Source organism: Rhinopithecus bieti, unplaced genomic scaffold (genome assembly GCF_001698545.2).
Source record: "Rhinopithecus bieti isolate Rb0 unplaced genomic scaffold, ASM169854v2 scaffold_4658, whole genome shotgun sequence".
Taxonomy (NCBI): domain Eukaryota; kingdom Metazoa; phylum Chordata; class Mammalia; order Primates; family Cercopithecidae; genus Rhinopithecus; species Rhinopithecus bieti.
The window spans coordinates 944,118-968,151 of record NW_016804523.1 but is presented as its reverse complement, the minus strand read 5'-3'; the positions used below and the strand labels follow the sequence as shown (position 1 = coordinate 968,151).

At 42.4% G+C, this 24,034-nt stretch overlaps 1 protein-coding gene across 1 annotated transcript; it reads left to right on the top strand.

Moving 5' to 3' along the window:
- Positions 1–1,397: 1,397 nt before the first annotated feature.
- On the top strand, positions 1,398–23,787 carry LAMP5 (lysosome associated membrane protein 5). The gene is made up of 7 exons (XM_017868903.1): positions 1,398–1,776; positions 7,018–7,589; positions 8,134–8,306; positions 8,683–8,814; positions 8,939–9,044; positions 10,711–10,899; positions 22,903–23,787. The coding sequence occupies exons 2-7, from the start codon at positions 7,526–7,528 to the stop codon at positions 23,079–23,081; spliced, it is 843 nt and encodes a 280-aa protein (XP_017724392.1). The 5' UTR covers positions 1,398–1,776; positions 7,018–7,525; the 3' UTR covers positions 23,082–23,787.
- The last annotated feature ends 247 nt before the right edge of the window (positions 23,788–24,034 follow it).

Here is a 24,034-nt window from a genome sequence, read left to right as displayed (position 1 = left end):
CCCAAGCGGGGCTGCTGGGCCAAGGGACACCTCTGGTGGACAGCAGAGGCCTGGGGGATCTCACAAGCTGGGGCAAGGCTGGGGCACCCCTAAATCTGCTTTTAAGTTGAAACAACCCTAATGGTCACCTTGGAGAAAAAAGTAACCGAACGGGGTGTTTTCATACTCTTATTTTGAGGGACTGTTGAAAAAATCCCCCGGGCGTTTATCAGGTGTGGGGCTTCCCAGAGTTCGTATCTGGCCCTCACTGGACCAGGGGAGAGAGGCCGGGGACAGGCCACCCTTAAGCGCAGCCAGACACGGGGGTCTTACCTCCCGCCTGAGGCGTCGGCAGCGCACCTGGCTGGCTGCTGGACCAGGACATGCGGGGGTGCCCACCGGAGTTCCCAAGCAGCCTCAGCAGCGGAGACCTTCCCCGGGGGGCGGGCCTGCGGTTTGTCTTGCGTTTAGGCGGAAGACTGTAGTTTTCTTCCAGTTCCGATCTAGGGTGGAGAAGTCCTTTCTCCCGCGCCCTCATGCCCAGATTGGGGAATGAGAGGACAGCAGAAAAAAAGTCCCAACATAGCCCAGAGCCTCCGGCAGCTTTGGGCGCCTGGAGGGGTTGGAGGTAGGAGGAGGTGTGAATTTCAGTACCTCTTCTCTGGGCATAGAGCTTAGCTTAGCGAATAGGGACCCTACAGAGGGAACACCAATGAGTCAGTCCACCTTCTCTCCTGGTCCTGGGACCCGAACCCATTCGTTTCCAGGGCTCGCGCCAGCCCCGCGCGGAGATACCACTTCCTCTGGGTACGCGCCTGGGCTGTCTCCGCGCCGTTGGAGCCTAGTTGGCAGTCTGCTTCGATCTCCTCTGAGCGAGCAGAATCTATTGTCTGTTTGGAAAATCTCGTACAGGTCCTGGGGTTGTCCCAGGACCAAATTGCAGCAAGGATCCCCGCGCGCCCCTGGCCCTGGAACGCAACATCCTCCCCATTTTACCCGGAGGCTAGACTGTTGGGGCTTGTCGGGGGAGTTTCCCTCGGCACGGATATTGTGCTGGCGGTTTAGAAAAGAAAAAGAAAAAAAGAGAAGCGAAGCCTCTGTAACCTGATCTCCTCCCTCTCCTCTGTTTAATACCCTGCCTCTCCTAGTAGTCTCCAGGCTTTTCTCTGGACAAGGTAGGGACCCGAGAAGCCCGCGGCCAGTGATCACCAGGGTCTGTCTCATCGCCCATCCTCCCCGCCCCAGAGCAAGGTTGGTAGAGGCTTCCTGGGGCAAAAGAGCTCCAAAGAAAGTCTCAGAGGAGCCAAGACACGCTAACTTTCGTCCCCGTTTAAAATTGTCAGACAAGTAAAAACAGTAAGTAACTAAGGGAACAATGGACTCTTGTGACATATGTAACTCTTCTAGGTAACCGAACACTAAAGACCCCGTGGTTCCTGTCGCCATGGCCCGAACATACTCAGCTCCAGCCCCTGGACTGACCTCTCTCCCTGAGCTTTGGAGCCGGTGTGGACCTTGCCTTTGCAAGTAGGCTTGAGTTTTATCATCCACCGCTATACCCGGAGCAGCTGCTCGAATGTGCCAAAGAATCCAACTCCGGTGCAAAGCGCTGACGTCTTTCCTAGGCTGAGGACATCGCTAGGCAGGGGTGCAGGCAGCGAAGCGCCCAACAGTAGAGTGCATCTTCCTTCCTGCCGGCAGAAGCTGTCAAGTCTGGAGTCCGCAGTGGGCTCACGTGCCAGCCCAAGGATACTGAGCCACGAGCAACCAGGCCACCTACCGCCGCGCCATCCAAAGGTAACGCCACAGACCATGGTCCATGTGTCCTGAGCAACGCACACTTCTTGCATGTTCAGATATTAAATTTTAATAATTAAATTCCGAGTACCCACCCACATCATCCAAAGGATATTGCTCAGATTACTTCCCTACTAAAATCACTCAGAGGCTTGGGGCATGTAGTCCTGGAGCGATCCTTTAGGAAAGATATATCGAAGACCAGAGAAGTGAAGCCACTCCTTCCAGATGTTGTCGCTAATAGAGTAATACAGTCATAACTAACATATCGCTTCTTAGACTCCCATCCCATTCACCTTTCCAATACACTCTCCCCTTTCGACTACCTTGTTACTAAAACATCTTGCTACGCTTTCACAATGAGAGAGAGAGAGAGAGAGAGAGAGAGAGAGAGAGAGAGAGGAAGTCCTAAACTTACATCAGAGCACCCCAGGGAATTCCAGGACTCCAGCTACAATGCCAGCAAAGCTTCAATAGGAGACAGTGGACTCTGGACTCCACTCTCACCCTCCTTCCCAAAGGCCATTAATATAAATTTTCCTTAGTTCCAAACACATCTTCAAGTTAATATGCAGATAACTTCAGATAGACAATTAAAAGAGTAACTTGGCCGGTCGCGGTGGCTTACACCTGTAATTCCAGCACTTTGGGAGGCCAAGGCAGGCAGATCATGAGGTCAGGAGTTCGAGACCTGCCTGGCCAACATAGTGAAATCCCATCTCTACTAAAAATACAAAAAATTAGCCAGTCATGGTGGCACACACCTGTAGTCCCAGCTACTCAGGAGGTTTGAGGCAGGAGAATACTTTGAATCCAGGAGGCAGAGGTTGCAGTGAGTAAAGATTGTGCCACTGCACTCTAGCCTGGGCGACAGAGTGAGAGTCTCAAAAAGAGAGAGAGAGAGAGAGAGAGAGATAAACTAATCAAGGGAACAGTGAACTCCTGTGATATCTCAGAGATTTTTAGGGTACTGCTTTGTCACAGAATTCAGGTAGCAAAATATGTTAAATGAGCCACAGCTTGTCTAACCTTAGGCCTATTGTGACAGATGCTATTTCTTGGAGAACAGACTTATTAAAGATTTTTAAAAATCCTCAAATGAGTTTTAATTCAACCTTACAGAAAGGTCCCCTGCCCATAAGTTAACAAGGTTTTCCTCACTGCTGAGATAGCAGAGTGAATTGTGTATCACTGAGCAAAAATGTAAGACTGACCAAAACAGTTAACTAATCACGGATTCAGAAGACAAAAATGATTTATTTGCTACTGAAATTTTGAGGAATGATTACCTGGCCCCTCACCATTTACTTATTCAGGGTTTACTATAAGGATGCTGTTCTCTATATTCCCCATGCTGAAGGCAATTCTTCTAAATGAACTCATAAATGATATGTTTTTCAGGACTTAGTGTGAACATAGCCAATAAAAAGGCCATCATTCTGGTGGTTTGTTTCCTCTACTGGTTACCCTTATTGCAGAAATAACCGTTGTTTCATTAGAGTAGATGCAGGAGACACCAAAGAAGCACTAGGATGAGGGAAATTATACCAAGGGCATGCAGACTGAGTGCATTGGAGCCTAATCTCAATTTTCCTATACTTCCCAAAGATTCTAGAGCTTAGCAATGTATGCGCAAAATATTCTGGTGCATACATTGCTCATGCAGACACTTATTTTTGTACTCTTTGCTCTGGATCTAAACCCTTGTGGGATAGAAACTGAAAAATAATTCTTGTGCATACATTTATTTTTCAGTTTCTATCCCACAAGGGTTTAGATCCTAGAAAGCATTGCAAAGGTCTTCGAAGGCAATGATTAAATGAAATAATTGTTCTATGAGAAACTGAACACAAGAAAAGGTTTTGGTGAGTAGAAAGTCTGGCTTAACAGCTGTGTGCATCTTGCTTATTTAAATTATTTCTGCTTCTGTTATTCGTGTGTGCTTCCATTGTCTGCGTGTAGGTTGCAGAGGGATGGCTTGGTGTCTGTGGGGACAACAGAGCAAGGAGTACATTTTTACACTTTAATGTAAAGTGGACTGAAATGCCAATAAACCAAATTTCAGCTGCAACAAAGCCCAGCCTTTTCCTTTTGACGCTCATGAATATGCCTTTCTCACTAGTATTGTTCACTAATTTTCGTAATTTGTTTCTTGATTCTACAAAAACAAGTCAATTGCTTGCATAACCAAGTATAAAAGATGCCTCTAACAACTTGAAAAGTTGAATTTTATTTAGAATAAATTTTGCATATGCCATTCTTTTACATATGCCATATGTGGGTAAATTATCAAATAAGGAAATAAAATAGGGGTTCTATAGTACATAAGGCATTGTGAATTTAGGGCCTAATTTGCTTTTTATTGCAAATGGATAAATATGGACGGATGAAGAGTTACATCTTTGCATTGATTCCCTATTCAATATATTTCTTCTATCTGCATCCTTCCTTCCACCCTACATCAGTTTGTCAACTTCTTTCAAGACTCACCTTCTCCAAGAGGCCTTTTTTGGTCAATTTCAACCGCTCTCCCACCTGGGATGCCTGTCTTACTTTTTTCCCCTAAACATTTATGCAGACACTGTGCCAGGCTAACTGGCGTCTTTATGTAAATTCTTATTTTTTCTCATCCAAATTGAAAGTTCTAGACAGGGGCCTCTTCTTGCACTTTTATAAAGCAGAAACCACTCAATGGCATGAGATTCATAAAGGCTAATTCAGTAAGTATCTATATGAATGGAAAAACAGCCTTTGAAGGACCTAGAGGATCTAGAGGAGATCCCAAATCCAGTGTATTTAGGTCACATTGCACCGTAACAGTTTCTATTGACCACCAACAGCAATAATAAAATTTGACACAGTCACCACCTATGCAGGTGTACATATTTATGTCGATTTCTCCTACCATCTTTTAGACTAGAGAAATGAAAAATAGAACAAATTCTGGGAAACATTGTTAATATATTAAAATGCAATTTAATGGTAAATTTTGCTCCTTAATCACCTCTTTGCTTATTTTAGAGAACCAAAGACTTTTTTCAGAATGATTAGAAAGATATTTAATTAATGTAGGTGAAAGTTGTAGGTATAATGACCCAACTCCTATTGCAATGTATCACAGTGGATAAGATGATAAATTAATGGGCATTTGTTAGCCATGTTTAAGATTAAACATTAAAAAGTCATTGAACTGATTGTGCTTTGCAAATAATCCTCCCCCCAAAAAGGGTTAAAATTGCTTCCTTTCGTTTTTCAACTCATTTGAGTACTCTAGGGTACACTCTCCAGTGTCAACGAAGAGATCATTTATATCAGGTATAATTTTCAAAGGAACAACCATCTGATCTGTAAATCAACTACAACATTTTAGGATCAATGACCAATGCTACTACTCATTTAATCTTTTATCATTAAGGCAGATAACAATTAATTCAGTTGATCTTTTAGCAACTTATGTAATGAAGATATCTGCAAAAACATGTCGCAAGAGAAATTGTCATAATCTCTTATAGGTATCTCTCCTACTTGTGTAATGATAAATATCTTTTGGTTTTCAAAACATCAAGCATACCAGAAGTAGTACATATTCGGTTAATGTTTACAGATCTATTTGTAATTTGTTTAGAATGCTTTTATATTCATTGGCCCATTTGGTCTAACTAGCCATCCTCTGAGTTATTTTACCAATTTTACAGGTGAGAAAAAATAAAATCTTTAGAAGATCACAAAAGTAATAAGTAGTGAATCCTGAACTGAAATCTACTAATTTCTGTCCTCATAAAATACTGGGGGGAGAGAGAGAGAGAGAGAGAGAGAGAGAATAAATACTTCATTACACGTCTCATTGTTTTCCAGTTTTACATTACTGCAGGAAAATAAGTGATTAATAATAATTACTAACATGAAAAAATGTAACACATACAAATGTTATATCTTCCACTTTCAACTGATAAGAATTGACCTTATATCAATCTTCTGTATAAAATCATTTCTGTTAAGTTCTCCTGTAAAATTTGCACCAATTCTATATATAATCATCTTTGTAAAGCTCTTGAGAAATGTTTGGATGAAACACTGAAATACAAACATGAAAGTCAAAATGTCAAAATATAGTATCAATTTTAATATTACTTTATAATTTGAATTGCTAGTGATGTAATGATTGATATAGGAATATGTTTGAAAGCCAAAGCATTATATAGATACTTTGTGGCAGATATGTTAGAAAGAATGTGATTATATTTAAAACAGCATTCTATAAATTTCAAGAATGTGAATTAAGGATAGAGATTTCAGGTTTCAGATTATTATTTGATATTGAATGAAGATTTTATGGAAATCAAAATATGGAGTAAAATATTATGTAAGGAGAAATGAAGATAATCTTTACAGAGTTAAAGCATGTGATTTTTGTATTTTAATTCTAACTGACCATGTGATATTTGGGAAGGTCATTTAATTTAGTTGAGCCTCAGTTTTGGGGTATGTAAAACCACAGTAACTCGTATCTTTCCTTGCCTACCTTCTAAGATTGGAGAGAATCAAATTAGATAATGCAGGTGAAATACTTTGCAATTTTCCCTTTAATATGACGTTTTATAACATTATATTACTGATACAACATTTATTTGCATCATGAAATATCTTCTAAGGAATAAAATATTTGGACATCACTACAATTGATGAGGACTGCATGTGTATTTTGAAAGCTGTATTCTGATTCATAGAGCAAAATAAAAAATAAGCAAGCTACCAAATATGTAAATATAGGAATTAGCCCAGTAATATTTGTTTTTCTGTTCCACTAGAGGCTTAGAGTAGTATCAGTGTGTGTTTTTCTTACATAACCATGTGACATTATCTAGGGCATAATTCTAAAATTTCTCTCCTAAGAGATACTAGATAACTCTCAAAAACTTCTGATTTGCTTGCATCCCTTCTTGGCAGAGTGGTCACAGTATAATGCAAGAGGATAGGTGATCCCAGAGGTCAGAGTCCTCATGCTCCTGGGAGCAAAATTCACAGGAAAATAAGCCCACATAGAGCTACTGCATTGTCTGATGGCCTCGTTTGAGGAGGCGTCAATTTTACTTTAAACCCGTGAGCTCATTGAGAGCAAAGGAGAGAAAGGGATGTCTCCAAATTCAGGAAACTGTTGCCATAGCATTTTCTCTTCTCTATTCCTACATAGCCCTCCTTCCTCAAAGCAGCAACAATTTTTGCTCCACCGTTTTCTTCCAGGAACCAGATGCATTTTCAGAAGACAGTACTCCAGTGGTATGGTATCTACACCACGTAATAACTGTACCTGGTAAGGAGCTTTAGTAAGTCTGAGGGTGCTGTTAAGTTTCTCAGAACAGACGCATATTGGCGGATGCAATTGCAGAACAGGAAACAGAACCAGGGAGAATTTTAGGTACCCCCAAATCTCATTGGCCCTCCGCACAAGCCAAGCCACAGCCACTCCTGCCACACAATCGGATTGCTTTCAGCACTCGCAGCCGTGGACAGCTCCCTCGCCGCGCGGTCCTTTCCTCTGCAGTGAGCTGATTTGCTCTGCCAGCAGCTGTCGGTGCCGCACTCCACACGGAGTCCTAGCCAGCGCTCACAGAATACGCGCTCCCTCCCACCTCCTTCTCTGTCCCCCGCCCCTCGCTCACCCCGGCCCACTCCAGCGGCGACTTTGAGGGATTCCCTCTCGGGCGGCCTCTGCAGTAGCACAGCTGGCCTCATTCGCTGCACTGCGAGTATGGATCTCCAAGGAAGAACGGTCCCCAGCGTCGACAGACTTCGAGTTCTCCTGATGTTGTTCCGTGAGTAGCGATTTGGCGACTGGGAGAGAGGACGGGATGCACTCTTTGCAGAGAACAGAGCCGGCAAAGTAAAGCCAATTAGCTTAAGATAAAAAAAATATGGCCCTTAATGTTTTGCGGGTTTTTTTTTTCTTTTAGGGGAGGAGGCAGGGTCTCCCCAGCCGGTGGCAGGGAATTCCCGTGAGAGCCATACACCTGTGTGACATATTGCAGACAGAGCCTAGACAGGCCAGCTTCGTGAAGTCAGAGCATTAGCAAGAAATACTTAGTTTAAAATCCCAAGATGTAGAAAACGGTCAGCTGTATTACAAACAAAGTCATGATTTTTAAATTATTTTTAAAATCATATTTTCATTATTAATTAACAGAGAAGGAATGAAGCTTGTTAGACCCGGACTAGAGAAACGGCTCGTAGAGCGCACAGCTGCTGGCAGAGAACTTTGTCACTCCAAAGCCTGCAGACCACTGTCTCCCCACCCTAGCGCCCGAGGCGCGTGGGCTCCCTGAGTCCTGAACTGATGGAATTGTTTTGTTTGTTCCGCAGATACAATGGCTCAAATCATGGCAGAACAAGAAGTGGAAAATCTCTCAGGCCTTTCCACTAACCCTGAAAAAGATATATTTGTGGTGCGGGAAAATGGGACGACTTGTCTCATGGCAGAGTTTGCAGCTAAATTTATTGTACCTTATGATGTGTGGGCCAGCAATTACGTAGATGTAAGGAATCTCTTCCCCCTCAGCTTGCTCCTAGGGCTCCAGGGCGAAGGGCACCCTTCCTCAAGGCCCTTCGGAAACCTGGGTTGCCCGCCTTCTTCCCCACACCCCTGCAGGCTGCTCCCGAATGCTGCATGGGGATTCCAACTTGCAATGCCTTCTGCTCCCCTGCCTGCTTTGAAAGTAAACCCCCTTCTCTCCGCTTCCCTATCGGCCGGGGCTGCACGTAGAGCATCTAACTGCATGTTCCCGGAACCTGGGATGCGCGCGCGCAAAGGAGCGCCCAAGCGTGCAACCCAGAGTTTGGACGCGCCACCCTTTACAGCCCCCGCCCCAGGGCCGGGCGAGCTGAGGGGGCGCGGGGCGTCTGTGTTCCCAGCTGATCACAGAACAGGCTGATATCGCACTGACCCGGGGAGCTGAGGTGAAGGGCCGCTGTGGCCACAGCGAGTCGGAGCTGCAAGTGTTCTGGGTGGATCGCGCCTACGCACTCAAAATGCTCTTTGTAAAGGTAACTCCGAGCCCAGCTGGCAGAGGGGCCGCAGGCTGCGCGTGGGTGTGGGAAGTGGCGGGCCCCGGGTTTAAGAACCCAGACGCTGCGGGGGCGATTCAAGCGCGCCTCCCCGGCTCAACAGGAAAGCCACAACACGTCCAAGGGACCTGAGGCGACTTGGAGGCTGAGCAAAGTGCAGTTTGTCTACGACTCCTCCGAGAAGACCCACTTCAAAGATGCAGTCAGTGGTGAGTAGAGGCCGGCATGGCTGGGAAGGGAGCCTGGGAACTCGCAGAGCAGACTTGGAAAGAGAATTCCTCAGGGTTTTGGAAACCGTTCCAGGCTTTGCGCTCCGAGGCCAAGTCTTTCTCGGCTTGCTCTTTAGGGCGGAAGAGGCGGGAGCGCCCATGAGTCTTCTGGGTCTCAGGCCTTGTAGATCCGCCAGGAACCACAGGCGTGGGGACCCAAACGTCACCCGTGGCCTGATCCTAGGTGAGAAGTCCCTTGAAGATCTGCCGTTCCCTGGTGCTTCAAAACGACCTCTTATGATTTGGCCTTTGAAGGACCACGGAGAAGGGCAAAGCTGCATTTTAATTTTCTTCCACACCCTGATTTTGTTTCTTATGCGCTAAAACTGCAAGGGGGCAGTGCGACTTTCCTTTTCGGTCGGGATGTGACGGCCTTCGGTGTCTTTTTGCGCATGGCAGCGTGGCTCGCACGGGATGTTCAGTCATCGACTGCAGCCACCTGAGAGTGGACTCTGCACCGTGTATAATTTACTAGCGTTTCTGGCCCATCCCCCCCGACAACTCACCCAGATCGTCCTCGGCAAAAGGAGCGTTCATCCCCCAAATAACAATATTCTTATGTGCAGAAACCATCAAAGACCACATTTAAATTTATTTTGTTCTTTATAAATTGTCTGTTTCACTCGTAATGAGGCCTTTCATCACCCAGGCACCTGAGTTGGGAAAGGATTTTAATGAATACATAAAATGCATGTGTCATCTTTCCCTTTTCACCCCTTTTGTCATCACAGTAAAAGGAGGATTTTCTCTTTTCATCAAAGTTTACATGCAAGATGTCCCCAGTTAAATTCGACCAAAAGGAAAAGGAAAACTCAAACTTAGGTCAGAAAAGGAGCAATGGGAGGCAGGCCTTCAGAGGGGATGTACGTGTGTAAGGACAAGCATCCAGAGGACCAGCAATCTGTCTGGCTTTGTCAGACCCGTGTGAAATGTGGAAAACCAAGTCACTGTTCCTTCTGTGTCTTTGGAATCTCCCTCATTAGGGAATTTTTTTTTTTTTTCTTTTTTGAAATGGGTTCTCACTCTGTCCACCACAGTGGAGTGCAGTGGCACCATCATAGATCACCGCAGCCTGGAGTGAGTTACTGGGTTCAAGAGATTCTCCCACCCCAATTTCCCCAGATACAGGCCTGCATCACCATGCCAGACTAATTTTGTAATGTGTGTGTATGTGTTCTTGTGTGTATTTGCAGAGATGGGGTTCTCTCTAAGTTGCTCAGGCTGGTCTAGAAATCTTGGGCTCAAACGATCCTCCCACCTTGAACTCCGAAAGTTCTGGCATTACAGGCAGGATCCACTATGCCCAGCCTAGGTTTTATTCAGTAACAGGGGTTGAGTTTTTAGGTATCACTCTCCTCTTCAAAACAGGAATTCCAAATTAATATTGAAAGACCCCTGGCTCTCAAGAGAATGGGTGTGTTTGTCTTTCATCACCACTTGATGCCATTTGTAGAGCCCTAGCCCTGGCAAGGGAACAGAGAGGACAGGAGTGGTGTGGGGTCTGAAACTGAGAGGCAACAACTACCTCTCTGGCACATTAGATTAGGAACAATGAGAGTTCTGCCAGCAAGCGGGGCCTAACTATTGCTTTGGGATCTTGCTGTAGCTGGGAAGCACACAGCCAACTCGCACCACCTCTCTGCCTTGGTCACCCCCGCTGGGAAGTCCTATGAGTGTCAAGCTCAACAAACCATTTCACTGGCCTCTAGTGATCCACAGAAGATGGTCACCATGATCCTGTCTGCGGTCCACATCCAACCTTTTGACATTATCTCAGATTTTGTCTTCAGTGAAGGTAAGCTGGTGGGGGATGGAGGGGAAGAAGACCTAGTTTATTTCAGGAAGGATGGGAGAGGGACCTACCAGGGCCCCAGGATGTTACCACTTGGATTTCCTCTAGGTTGAAATGATGCTGCCTGCCTCTTTAATAATTTTCAAAGACTAAAAAAACAATAAGCTGAATGTATGAACTTTTCTCAGTAGTTCTTTCTTTCTCCCTCCCAACCTCCTTCCCGTCTTCCTTCACCTTAGTCCTTTCTTCTCTATCTCCCTTTGTTTCCTGCTTCTTCTTTTCTTTACCTTCTTCCCTTCCTTCTTATATTTCATCTTTCACTCTCTCCCCATCTTCTTTCCTTTGCCAAAAGATGAATCTTTATAGGGAGAAAGATTTAAAAAGTCACTTTGGAAAAAAACGTAATTTTGATGCAAACTTTCCAAGGAGAAAGCAGCTAAAATCTTTAAGAAGTTAGTTAATCTAGAGAGCTACAGATGGGGGAAGGGTCTTTGCCTTTCTGGGCTTCAGTTTCTTCTTGTTCTCTTGGATACTTCTAGCCGAAGCTTCTGCTGCTAAGAGTCCAAGTTTCTGTGCATCTAGAATGCAGTGGGGGTGGTTGTGTATGCCCAGGTCTTGGACTTACCAAGTCTTTCCACCAAGCACCTTCAGGAGGAGGATGTCCTTAAGCTCCAGGGAGGGAAGGGTTCCTGAAGGCTGAGCCATTTAACCCCAGCTGCTTCTGCTGAGAGTGTGCAACGAGGCTGTCTCTCAGTCTGTGTAGCTCCTGAAAGGGGACCCAGCTGTGCTGTGGCAGGTTCAGGTCAACCACATTCTTTCATTCTCAGCACCCCTGCAGAAGTAGGGCACAAGGGGAGTCAAAATTTCTGCAATTTGCTCAAGTCCAGCAACAATTTACATTGGGCAAGTGTGAGATAAGTGGATTCATGTCATTTATTCTCTCTCTCTCACAAAGGAGGTTATTACATTTTATATTCTGTTTATTCTACATGGATAAAAAAAATCAGAAAAATTTTGATTGCTTTGTTTGTGCCTTTCTTTGGGTCAGAGACCCCCAGGTGAATACAACAATTCCAATGTTCAGGATATTAGAGAATCTCCACCTTTTTCATCTATGATCATTTTCCAAGATATCTAGCTTTCATAAAATGCAGCTTCCACTCAACCTATTACTGAACAGAATGCACCACCTTCCACCTTGATTGTTGAGAAGGCATTTAAGAAGTCCTAAGTTAAATTGTCTTTAAGAAAAGGGCCCATTTCTTATTCATTTTTATATTATTGGCACCTAATACACAGTGCTTGGCATATTGCAGATGTCCAGTTAACTCTGACTGAGTTTATATTTTGACGGTGTGGATTTAATTAGTAGAGACTTCCAAATGCTGCCATGTCATGCAAATCAGAATGTCATATATTTAGTAAAGCAGTGTCGCACTTACCTGTTCAGGTGTAAGAATAGGTTATCCCATGTTAATGCATTGTCTACAAAATTGAAGCTACTAAACTGTGTCAAGACCTTAACAGGTTTTTAAAATACTTTTGTTTTTGAAAGTATTTATAAAATGTAATAGCGTCTTTCTTAAACTGAAAATATTAAGCATAATCAAATATAATTTGACTTACTATGATTATTGATGATAAGGAATTTATTATGAAAATAATTGGACTATGTAATGTCACTTCCTAGTGCCCAGGACCCTGCCATAAATGTTTTTGAGTTTATATGGGTACTCTTAATAGTTTATAATGACTTTCCAGTTTTTGCTGATTAGCTGTTACTAGGCATTTCTTTACTTCTTGTTACCACTGGTGCTATAATTGCTGCTTCTCCTAGCTCCTTACCATTCTGAGTTATCTCTAAGTCATTGCTTAGAATGAGAAATTCTTAGAGTGAGAAAATGCTTCTTCACTGCAGGCTGAGATTTTAGCTTAAAAGCCTGTTGGCACCAAACAGGCTATGGCCTGAGAAATCAAACCTCATAGATTTTTAGAATTGTGTATAAAGTAAGAATAAATAAGCACTGAATAAGGAGCAGAGCCACTTTCCTAAAACTCCGTACAATTCATTGCATGGAGTAAATGGTATCTTTTCTTTTAAAACCAGTTTTGATCCACTTCAAGGTCCTAGATAGGGAAGGCTGCTGGATAGACATAGAGAGTTTGTAACCACATATAACTTCCTAAGTGCGAATAGAGAAGTCACAAGCAAATGACACTTGTCTCACTCCAGGCTTTTCTGGCTAACAATTAGGACGTTCTCTTGTGTATGGTGTCCCCGGGCTTACCCCTTGACATTCCTGGGAGGTGGCAAGCCTCATTCAGAATCACACACTGGATCAGAGTGCCTTTGTGTGACTGCATTTTTTTGTTCCTGGCTCCTCCTGTCTGTGCCTCTCAGCACCTGCCCCGACTGTGTTTTGTAAGAGATCATTATTTTCGATTTGGTGGAATTTTAAAGATTCCTTTTGGTTGCCTTTTCAGGATCTAGCATTGGGCCTTTGTCCTCAGAATAGAAGCTCGGGGGGCTTTTAGTGTGTGTATGTGAGTGGAGTATGCTTGCATGGGGAGGGAGTATTATGTCATATATCTGCACACCCACTGCAGGGGTGTGTCTGTGTGTTCGTGTGTGTGTATGTGTTTGTGTGTGTGTTTGTGTGTTCATGTGTTTGGACCGTGGTCATTGTCCAACACAGCATAATGATTTCCTGAAAAGAGTCTATTCCCTGTGTAAGGGGGTCATACCTGGCAGCCTTCCCACCTGTCTACTGAATAGATTTTATAAGAAAATCAAGAAAGGGTCCATGAAGTCAGTATGTGGACACTCACAAGGGCTGAGAGCAGTCCAAATAGAGGTTGACATCTTTATCACATGAGTCCCTTTAGTGCATTGTACTTGGCTACTACACTGATCCCCCAAACAAAAGTCTCAGCCCAGCAATCTGCTCATGAACCTTCAACTGTAACGTGCAATGACTGTGGTGATATTGTTAGCACTCAGAGTTGGGTTCACTTAGGTCTAGGAGTGGGCCCCAAGAAGCTCTGTTGCTAGCAAGGTCTCAGGTGATGCTGCTGGCCCATGGAACACTATAGAGAGTTTGAAGGATTAAAGGCACAATACGCTTCTTTGGAAGACACTTGGACAGGGTTTTATGAGAAGGGAAGCCCCTCACAGCAGGAGACTGTCCAGAGGGAGGCGTATGGGACCGCCATCCAGAAAAAGAAGAGCACAAGGGAATGCCCAAAGCAGAGGGGCTTTGGAGAGGGGTTTTTGAGTCTAGGTGACATCTGCTCAGCGGCACAGCAGGGAGTCCATGGGTCCCAGCACTGCTAGAGGCAGCAGTGCCTTGGAGCCTTATAACTCCAAGGCCCTGTCTTTTCAATGGGTAACAGCTGTTGCATGAGGTTTCAAGGAGTATGCAAAGCAGGCAGGCTCTAAACAGCTGCAAATTTTCTTGTTTAAGCTATTTTAAAAATAATTGGATGTGTAAAAATGTAGGAGTTTGGTGCCAACAGGCATTTGAGCTAAAGTCTCAGCCTGCAGTGAAGAAATACACCACCTACAGGTCAATACGCAGAGGCCGTCTTTGGCTCATTTATTTACCAAATACACTTTGTACAGCAACTATCACCCCTGCAATAGATGCTATCACCCCTGCAATAGAAGCTATCACCCCTGCAATCTGAGGCACTCTGTTTCTCTTTTGGGACTGATTACCTTGTTCTTCCACAATTAATTCTTGAGGGCCTCATTCAAAGGCCCGCAATTCCCTTGGAGAGCCCCATGTGATTTCTGGCTGAGATGGGATGGGGGATGTGTCGCTGGGAGGGAACAAACAAGCCTGAGTATTCTAATAGCTTGAGTAAAAGGAAACTTTTATGTATTATGTCAGAAAAAACATAATAGAATAGGAAGGCTACCTCTATTTCCCTTTATTCAGGATTCAGGTCTATCAGGCATTTAAAAGACATCACCTATAGGTTGGTCCCTTTTTAATTATCTCTCAAGGGGCAAACAAACCAAACCAAAACAAACAAACAGAACTGCAGAAAGATACTGAGATCCCCATTTACAATGCAGCTGAGACACGGGGAGGTAAAGTGACTTGGTGAAGGCTTCCCTCCTAGAACCTGTCTTTGAGTATCAGAACTTTTGTCCTTAGTATCTGAGGGCCACAGCTGCTCCTGCTGAGTAGCTATCATCAGCATGTGAGTGCGAGAGGCATTTACAGAGTTTGTTGGGTACCCCAAATTCATGAGCTTTTTAATATTGTTTCTAGCATCATGATTGGGAGATGCCACTTAATCTGTATTTTACCTGGATCTGCGGGAACTTTAGTGTTAGTGGAAATGAACATGGCTTACGTTTCTGTATCCACCAGCCCCCTAGTAGAGCATCCTGTGGCAAGCTGTCATGTCACAAACGCATGAAGGGTTTGCTGATCCAGAAAGTTTTGTAGACCTGTGATTTACCTGGCACTTCCCAATCAAGACACACGCTACCCTCGATAGTTGGTCTTCAAGGCCTCCTGGGTAAGCAGCCAAAGGGAAATAATCTGTTATGAACACAGCTGAGAATTGTGTTGAGGACTCCAAGATGGAGCCCCAGCCTTCAGCCATGGAGTTGGCCAGTCATAGAATTCCGTGCTTCGGATACTGTCCTCTGGAGAGAGCATAGGATATGTCCCAGAATTATCTCATCTGAGGGTGAGAAAACCAGTGTTTACCCACCAAGTGCCATCTATCACTGATGGTCACTGTGGAAGCATGAACTCCCTGGGACTTCTGACCTACTTTGTAGTCAAAACCCATTGGGATATATGGGACTGGTGAATGCCGAAAGAAGAATGGACAGTGTCTGTGTCCACTACACCTAGGTATTGTGATATAAGAACTTTTTCCGCCTCGCTGAAACTTTCAGTCTAGTGGGATAGGTTGTATACAATGCAAGTGGGATAGGGTGTATACTGTGCATGTCATGTTCCTGGCATACAGTGACATCAAACAATACTTGCTCTTATTATTTTTTTCCTTCTCTAATACTTAAATCTTTTTTTTTTTTTTTTTTTTTTTTGAGATGGGAGTCAAGGCTGGCCTTGAACTCCTGGGCATAAGCAATCCTCCCACCTCAGTCTCCCAAATAGCTGGGTGGTGATGCCACTGTGTCTAGCGAATGCTTACATCTTGATGAGGGTATCAGCTTGTCTCCAGTCAAAGGTCTCGAGAGCCCACTCACCTTAACAACTTCTCAGTATACAAAATACATTTGGCTGATGTGACAGGAGTCCAGAGCCAGCCCAGGGAACATACGGAAAGAGGGTCAAACCCTTTCTCTATCTTGCGTTGCCAAACAACAAGGGAAGCACAGCCCACAAAAATCTTGCCCTCCTCTTCAAACAGTTTCAGTCCATGGTGCTGGGAGAGCCTGGGGAAGCAGAGAGCTTGCCTCTGCTTCCCTTGCCTATCCCAAAGCTGTTCATTGGGGGTGCAATGAAGTGCTCTTGTAGTTTATCTGAGGGAGTCAATATAATTTTAAAATGCTGTCGTGAAATAAAACACATATCTAGCAACCAGCACCTAAGATAAATTATGATTTTAGTGGGTACACTTGGGTTAAGGGTTGAGGAGACTTTTGTTTTCAACTGGCAGCCACAGATTATTCATTTATTGTTTGTTTTGTCTTCATCTGGTTCTTTCCAATGATGAGGCTGGTTTTTGTCTCTTCCGGCCTTGGCCCCTGTTGTGTGTACTCTGGAGCCTTGAGTCCACCAAGAGCAGAGGCATGAGGGACCCTAAGTCCTGTGGAGGTGGACAGGGAGTCAGGGGTTCAGGGAGAGCTGAAACCAGATGAGGTCTGGGCTAAGCCAATAGATGCTCTTCTCCCTGGCAGAAATCAGAGGCCTTCCTTGTTTTGTAATCTGAGGGTTGCATAATAAGTTTACAGTACAAGATTTTAACCCTGGGGTACATATGGTTTATAGATAGAATTCAGAGGAAAAAATTTCTATCTTTATTTTCACTAACTTCTGATTAATATTTAGCATTTCCTTTGTTTACAAATGAAGGTGACAGACCACAGTAGTACTAGCAGTACCTGTGACTGTCACCAATAGAAATCATAGGTATTTTCATCTCACATTAGTTTGTGCAGATCTTACAAAGTAACATTTACGCTTCTCACCGATTTATAATCATAGCCAACATATATGTGTTCCAATAAGGAAGTACATATATTGCTGTATCTGAAATTCTTTTAAAAATATGTGATGACTGAATTTCACTTTCCCTTGTAATTGTGTTTATTTTATTTTATTTTATTTTATTTATTTATTTTTTTTTTTGAGACGGAGTCTCGCTCTGTCACCCAGGCTGGAGTGCTGTGGCCGGATCTCAGCTCACTGCAAGCTCCGCCTCCCGGGTTCACGCCATTCTCCTGCCTCAGCCTCCCGGGTAGCTGGGACTACAGGCGCCGCCACCTCGCCCGGCTAGTTTTTTGTAGTTTTAGTAGAAACGGGGTTTCACCATGTTAGCCAGGATGGTCTCGATCTCCTGACCTCGTGATCCGCCCGTCTCGGCCTCCCAAAGTGCTGGGATTACAGGCTTGAGCCACCGCGCCCGGCCGTGTTTATTTTATTTTTTATGCATTCATAAACATTATTCTGAGAAGGGATACTTAGTTTTATTATACTTGCACAAAAAAGATTACAACCTTTTCTTAGTAGGTCATGAGCAGCATTGTTTTAAATGAAACAGAATAGAATAGAGCAGAAATTATTAGATGCATAAAGCAAGGATAACTATTGTTTGTCAAACTTCTGCTTTAGGTCTCTGTGTGTACATATGCTCTAAGCTGCCATGTAAAATATTGTGTTTTTTTTTTGTTTTTTTTTTTTTGTCTTTTTTTTCCATGGGTCATAGGCAGAGATTAAAAGCACTGTCTTAAGCCTGAAAGAGAAAAGCATGTCCTGCTTTCATGGGTTCATAATCCCTCATCTGAAACCCAGATCGAACTAAAAAAAAAAACAAAAAACAAAAAACAAACAAAAAACCTTGGCGCTAGATGGTTTTCAGAATTCAGAATATTTTGGACTTTAGGAAGACTATACAGTGCACAGTTTATAGATTACATAAGACCACGGAAGAGTCAGGGCAGCCCCGTGCAATCAAACATACTAATATCTCTGTTTCCTGTGGTGTAACATGTGAAACGTCATACTAAGTAGGATGACTGAAAACTGCAAGCAGCCTCACCTTAGACTAAGTCAGGTTTTGCTGCCAAACAAGTGATTACAAAGTACTTTTTGTTTTCAGAGCTTTGTGGATTTTGAAACAGTGGATAAAAGAGTGGGCTCAGGAATTCCTTTTTATTTGACCACTTACTGGATAGGGGTTGGTAAGTGAGGGATTTAGTATTAGCTATGATACTTTTTGACTTCTATGTAGTTGGTATCCTCTATATATTGCCCTTTTCTGTGGTGTGATTAATTCTATTTTTTTCCTAAAGCAACAAAAGATAATCATCTGAGAAATAAATCATGATAGCATTCTAAGCATATTTTTTCTTTCCCTTTCTTTTACCATACTGTATCAACTTTTCTCTATTTTCTTAAAGAACAGGATATGAGACATTCTTTTTACTATCCATTTAGAAATAATACATTTGGTACTTGAGCTCCAAAGGCTCCCATACTTAAAAGAAGTGCATAGAAGACTTAAATGTGTAAGACTTCTATTTTTATAGTGAACAATGATAGAAAAGCTACTCTGTGCCAGGCACTGTGCTTGGCCTTCTGTAGTATGACATTTGACACTCACAGCAACCCTGTAAAGTAGGTGTCATCTCAATTTTACAGGAAGCTGAAGCTTAGTAGATTAAGAGACTTGCCCAGGGTTGGACAGTGGAAGATCTGGGATCTGAACCCACTATCATCTCTCTCCCTCACAATGTTCCATTATATCTACTCCCTCTTGATGTGATGATCTGGATCTATGGAGACCACTAAAAGTTCATGTATATCTCTATTTCTACAACTATATCTATCTATATATCTATTTATTCATTGTTATGGTACAAACCAAGAGAAAAGAGAAAACATGACTTTACAAATTGGTCAAGGTCGTTTGGTGCCCCATCCCCAGATTCTTCCCAATCCAACTCCAACCTCCCTTCCTCCTGAAGCTTTCTTAACTCACCACCCTTCCTGTCCTGAATACCTATAGTTGGGGCCACACAGAACACCACCTGTCCATGTTCTCCAGTGGTTTTGCTATGTAAGCTCTTGCTCCCAGACACAACTCTTTCTCCATTGCCTCTCCCATTCTGCCTAGGGAGATAGATGTTGTATTTGGGGCTCCTGGCTGATTGTTTGCCTGGGTAACTAGAGTGTAAGCAGGGAGAAGTGAGCTAAAACCATGGTCTGACAGTCTGGGTAACTATGAAATTGCTCTGCAGAGGAGAGAGTTAAGAAGAGAAGAGACAGAGGATAGGGCCACAAGGGCAACCTTGTAAAGATGCCTGGGGTCTGCTCAAGTAGCAACCTGGAATGGTGCACAGAAGAGAGTCTGAAGGTCCTGAGGTCTTTGCTATTTTTTGTGAGATAATTTATTTTTTTATTTTTACCATTTAAAACAGACTTAGCCTTATTACTAAATAATTTGAAATCAATGTATTTCTTCTTAATATTTTAAAAATTCTTTGCTTCTATTCAATGTATTGTATTAAGTAAGAAAAAATTGTATGAGGTTGCCACTAGTGCCTGCAAACCAATCAAACCCTGCAATCTGTGTTAACATTACATGGACAACAGGGTGTTATCATGAGGAAAATAAATAACCTTTGTTGTTAACAAAATTCCTATCCCACATGATCCCATTTCTATTCATTGTTCTCTTCAAAGAGGCAATATGGTATCATATTGGAGAAGAAGACCGCAATGCTGGCATCATGAAGTTCTAGGTCTGCCACTCTTTCTGATACACTATGTCGTCTCAGGTCTTGTCCCTGGAGCAATGGATGTATCAGTCCAGTCTGACCCTCAAAGTGTTGGGACTCATTAGAATGGAATCAAATAGTCGGGGAAAAAGTTCCCTGCAAATTCTTTTTCAACCTTTTGGTTGTAATAAGAAGAAAGGCTCAGTTTAGTCCTAATAACTCCTTAACATTTCTTTACCATTTGCCAAACTATCTTTTAAAAAAGCTATTTCTAGAAGAATGTCTTTTTCTATTATATGTATGTATATTGTATACATATACATATATGTATTTTTATACACATATACATATGTGTGTGTATATACATACACACACATATACACATATAAAAAGTTGTATTTAGGTACAATTGTTGTACGCATTTAAGCATGTAATTTAATAAATATTGACTTATGAATACACCTGTGAAGCCATCACCACAATCAAGAAATCAACATATTCATCACCCTGGAAAGCTTCCTTGTGCCCCTTTGTAATAAATATCCAGCTCATTTAAATTTCAGATGCTGGATGAACCTCTGCAACCAGCATGCAGATCAGGAAACCGAACTGACAAACCCTCCTTTCTGTTCTACCTTGGGATTCTGCAGCCTTTTAATGCCAGTAGTTTAGGTCTGTTAAGTATTGCCCCAACTATAGTGTTAAGTTGTTTGAGTTCAGATCAGGCTTCATTTACCCCTGTGCAAACCACTTATCATCGTTATGACTTTATTACCTTATGTGTAAAATGAGTATAATAATATTGTGTACCTCAGAGGGTTGTTAACCAGATAATCTTTGTACTTAGAACTGACTGTTAATTTAGGGACTAGGAATGTCAAGTATATAGTTTTCAAAAGCTGTATATGTGAAAGTCTCCACTAATTATTATTAGAGAGAAAAGCTCATCCCTTTTCCTTTCTGCTGATCTCAGGCAAGGTGAGAGAAGGGACTATGTCAATAGGGATTCTGGAGGAGACTGGCATACAGTAGGTACTTAATAAATGTTTACTTGGTCATCTGGACTTTAAAAACTTGGACTTTATGAAGAGACATGTAAAGCTTGTTTATTTTTCACTTGTGGCTCCTGATTTTGGTTAAAAGGACACCAGTTACCCACAAGAAGCAAATGAGCCTGTTCTGGTTTCTAGGAATGCAATTCTGGTTAGCCTGACAAGCTGTTTGATCACTAGAACATCTCCCAAGAACAGTTTTTTGTTGGTGGTGGTTCTATGTAAAAAAATGGAGACTCAACACTACGAAGCTATCTTAAATTTTAGGAGGGTGAAAAATAAATCAACGCTGAGGTGCTGCTAACGTTTGTGTTCTTGATCTAGATGTTGGTTACATGAGATGTTCGTTTGTAAAAATTTATCAAGCTCTACACTTATTTAAAAATTATAGTATAATTTACATATATTACATGCACCCCTATGTTTATCCCAGCATTATTCACAATAGGAAAGTTATAGAATCAACCTAAGTGTCCATCAACAGATGAATGGATAAAGAAAATGTGGTGTATACACACAATTGAATACTATTCAGCCATTGAAAAGAGTGAGATCATGTCATTTGCAACAATGTGGATGGCACTGGAACATTGCATTAAGTGAAATAAGTCAAACACAGAAAGACAAATATTGCATGTATTCACATGTGGGAGCTCAATAGATTGACCTCAGGGAGGTAGGGAGATACCAGAGGCTGGGAAGGATATGGGTGTGTGTGCGTGTGTGTGTGTGTGTGTGTGTGTGTGTTTTGGGGAGAGTGGACTAAAGAGAGGTTGGTTAATGAGTACAAACATATAGTTAGATAGGCATACGTTCTAATATTCAATAGCAGAGTAGGGTGACTATAGTTAACAACCATGTGTTGTACATTTCAAAATAGCCAGAAGTGAGGACTTCAAACATTCTCCACACATAGAAATGATAAATTCTGGAGGTGATGAATATCCTAAATTCCCTGACTTGCTCGTTACAGTGTATGCATGTAACAAAATATCACATGTATCCCATAAAAATGTATGAATAGTGTGTATCAATAAAAAATAACACAGTAATAAATCTAAAATGTATGGTTTAATGCTTTTGTACCTATATCTGCAATCATGTGAACATCACCTAGATCAAAATCTACAATATTTCCATCACAGGTGAGAGTTCCCTTATGTTCCTTTCCCCAGATATAAGCACATTCTGACTTCTATCACCACAAAGTTAGTTTTACCTGTTCTTGAACTTCATATAAATGGAATCATACAGTATGTACACACTCTTTTGTGTCTGGCAATTTTCTGTCAGCATAATATTTCTGAGATGTACCCATTTTTTTATGTATAGCCATAGTTCATTCCTTTTTATTAGTGACTACTGTTCCATTATATGAATATATGCCACAATTTATCCATTCCATTTTGATGAACATTTTGGTTGTTTCCAGTTTTGGCTATTATGAATAAAGCTGCTACGAACATTTATGTTGGAGTCTTTTTGTGTTCTTTATGTTTTCATTTTCCTTGGGTAAATGCCTAGGAATGGGATGCTGCGTATGTTTGTCTTTATTAGAAATTATCGAACAGTTTTGCAGAGTGGTCACGACATTTTTCAACAGGGGTGTTACGAGTTCCAGTCATTCCACATCATCACCAACACTTGGTATTTTCAGTCTTTTGAAACTTATATATTTTATACAATGTATTATGTGAACATATTACTTTAATAAAAGTTAAAATGAATCAACAATAAAACAATGATGATTGTGTCTAATGGTGAAACTCTGAACCTTTAAATAAATTACCTGGATGTTTTGTTGACATCTGCCAGGAATCCAACAATTAAATGTATTTTTATTATACCTTATGTAGAAAGATTAAGTGTTAACCTTGGGGTTGGTTGGGGAAAACTATTTCTGAAAATAGTCCTGAAGCTTCCTTGAGAAATCTTTTACTTCCATTTCCCTTTTGTTTTGTAGAACTTATGATTCAGAATATTTTGACCAGAGCTCACTGCTTTTCTTCTTTCCCATTTCAGAGCATAAATGCCCAGTGGATGAGCGGGAGCAACTGGAAGAAACCTTGCCCCTGATTTTGGGGCTCATCTTGGGCCTCATCATTGTGGTAACACTCGTAATTTACCACGTCCACCACAAAATGACTGCCAACCAGGTGCAGATCCCTCGGGACAGATCCCAGTATAAGCACATGGGCTAGGGACCATTAGGCAGGCACCCCCTAGTCCTGCTCCCCTAACTGGACCAGGTAGAACAACAAAAGCACTTTTCCACCTCGTACACAAGATACACCAACATAGCTACAATCAAACAGGCCTGGGTATCCGAGGCTTGCTTGGCTTGTGTCCGTGCTTGAACCCAGGGATGGTGGAGACTCTTTTGGATTTGTAGGGTGAAATGGCAATTATTCTTTCCATGCTGGGGAGGAGGGAAGGAGGGGCTCACACAGCTTTCATGCTCATGGTGGCTTGGCTTTGACTCTCCAAAGAGCATCAAATGCCACTTGAAGCTGTATCTGGCCCCAAAGTTTAGGGATTGAAAACATGCTTCTTTGAGGAGGAAACCCCTTTAGGTTCAGAAGAATAGGGGGTGCTTTGCTCCCTTGGACACAGCTGGCTTATCCTATACAGTTGTCAATGCACACAAAATACAACCTCATGCTCCCTGCAGCAAGACCCCTGAAAGTGATTCATGCTTCTGGCTGGCATTCTGCATGTTTAGTGATTGTCTTGGGAATGTTTCACTGCTACCTGCATCCAGTGACTTTGCAGCACAAGAACACGATTAATGTAACTATGCAGAGTTGTTTGGACTTGTTAATGTACCAGGTCCAAGTCAGGGGACCTGAAGAATCAATCTGTGTGAGTTTGTTTTTCAAAATGAATTAAAACACACTATTCTCTGGCCTTCGGCTGCTTTCTTGAAACAAGAAAACAAAGCTAAAATGGTTTCTTTGGCATCCAGATGAGAAAGAGGAAAAGATGAAGATGGATTTTGCATGTTTGCAAGAGGAAAAGTAAAGAGAGGGCAGGGAAACAATGAGGGGGAAGTTGGCTTCTCTAGGTGAAAAAAACATGAATTTTTGTTTTGGCAAATATAAATCGTTTTAATAATGGCCCTTTTGACCAGTTGATCTAATACTGCTTCTGATGC

What these genes read in the sequence shown, in the direction of transcription:
- LAMP5 (XM_017868903.1), top strand. Translation starts at nt 7,526, where the DNA reads ATGGATCTCCAAGGAAGAACGGTCCCCAGCGTCGACAGACTTCGAGTT. An exon ending in GGGCCAGCAATTACGTAGAT is followed by an intron (nt 8,307 to 8,682) that starts GTAAGGAATCTC and finishes CTGTGTTCCCAG; the next exon opens with CTGATCACAGAACAGGCTGA. An exon ending in CTTCAAAGATGCAGTCAGTG is followed by an intron (nt 9,045 to 10,710) that starts GTGAGTAGAGGC and finishes ATCTTGCTGTAG; the next exon opens with CTGGGAAGCACACAGCCAAC.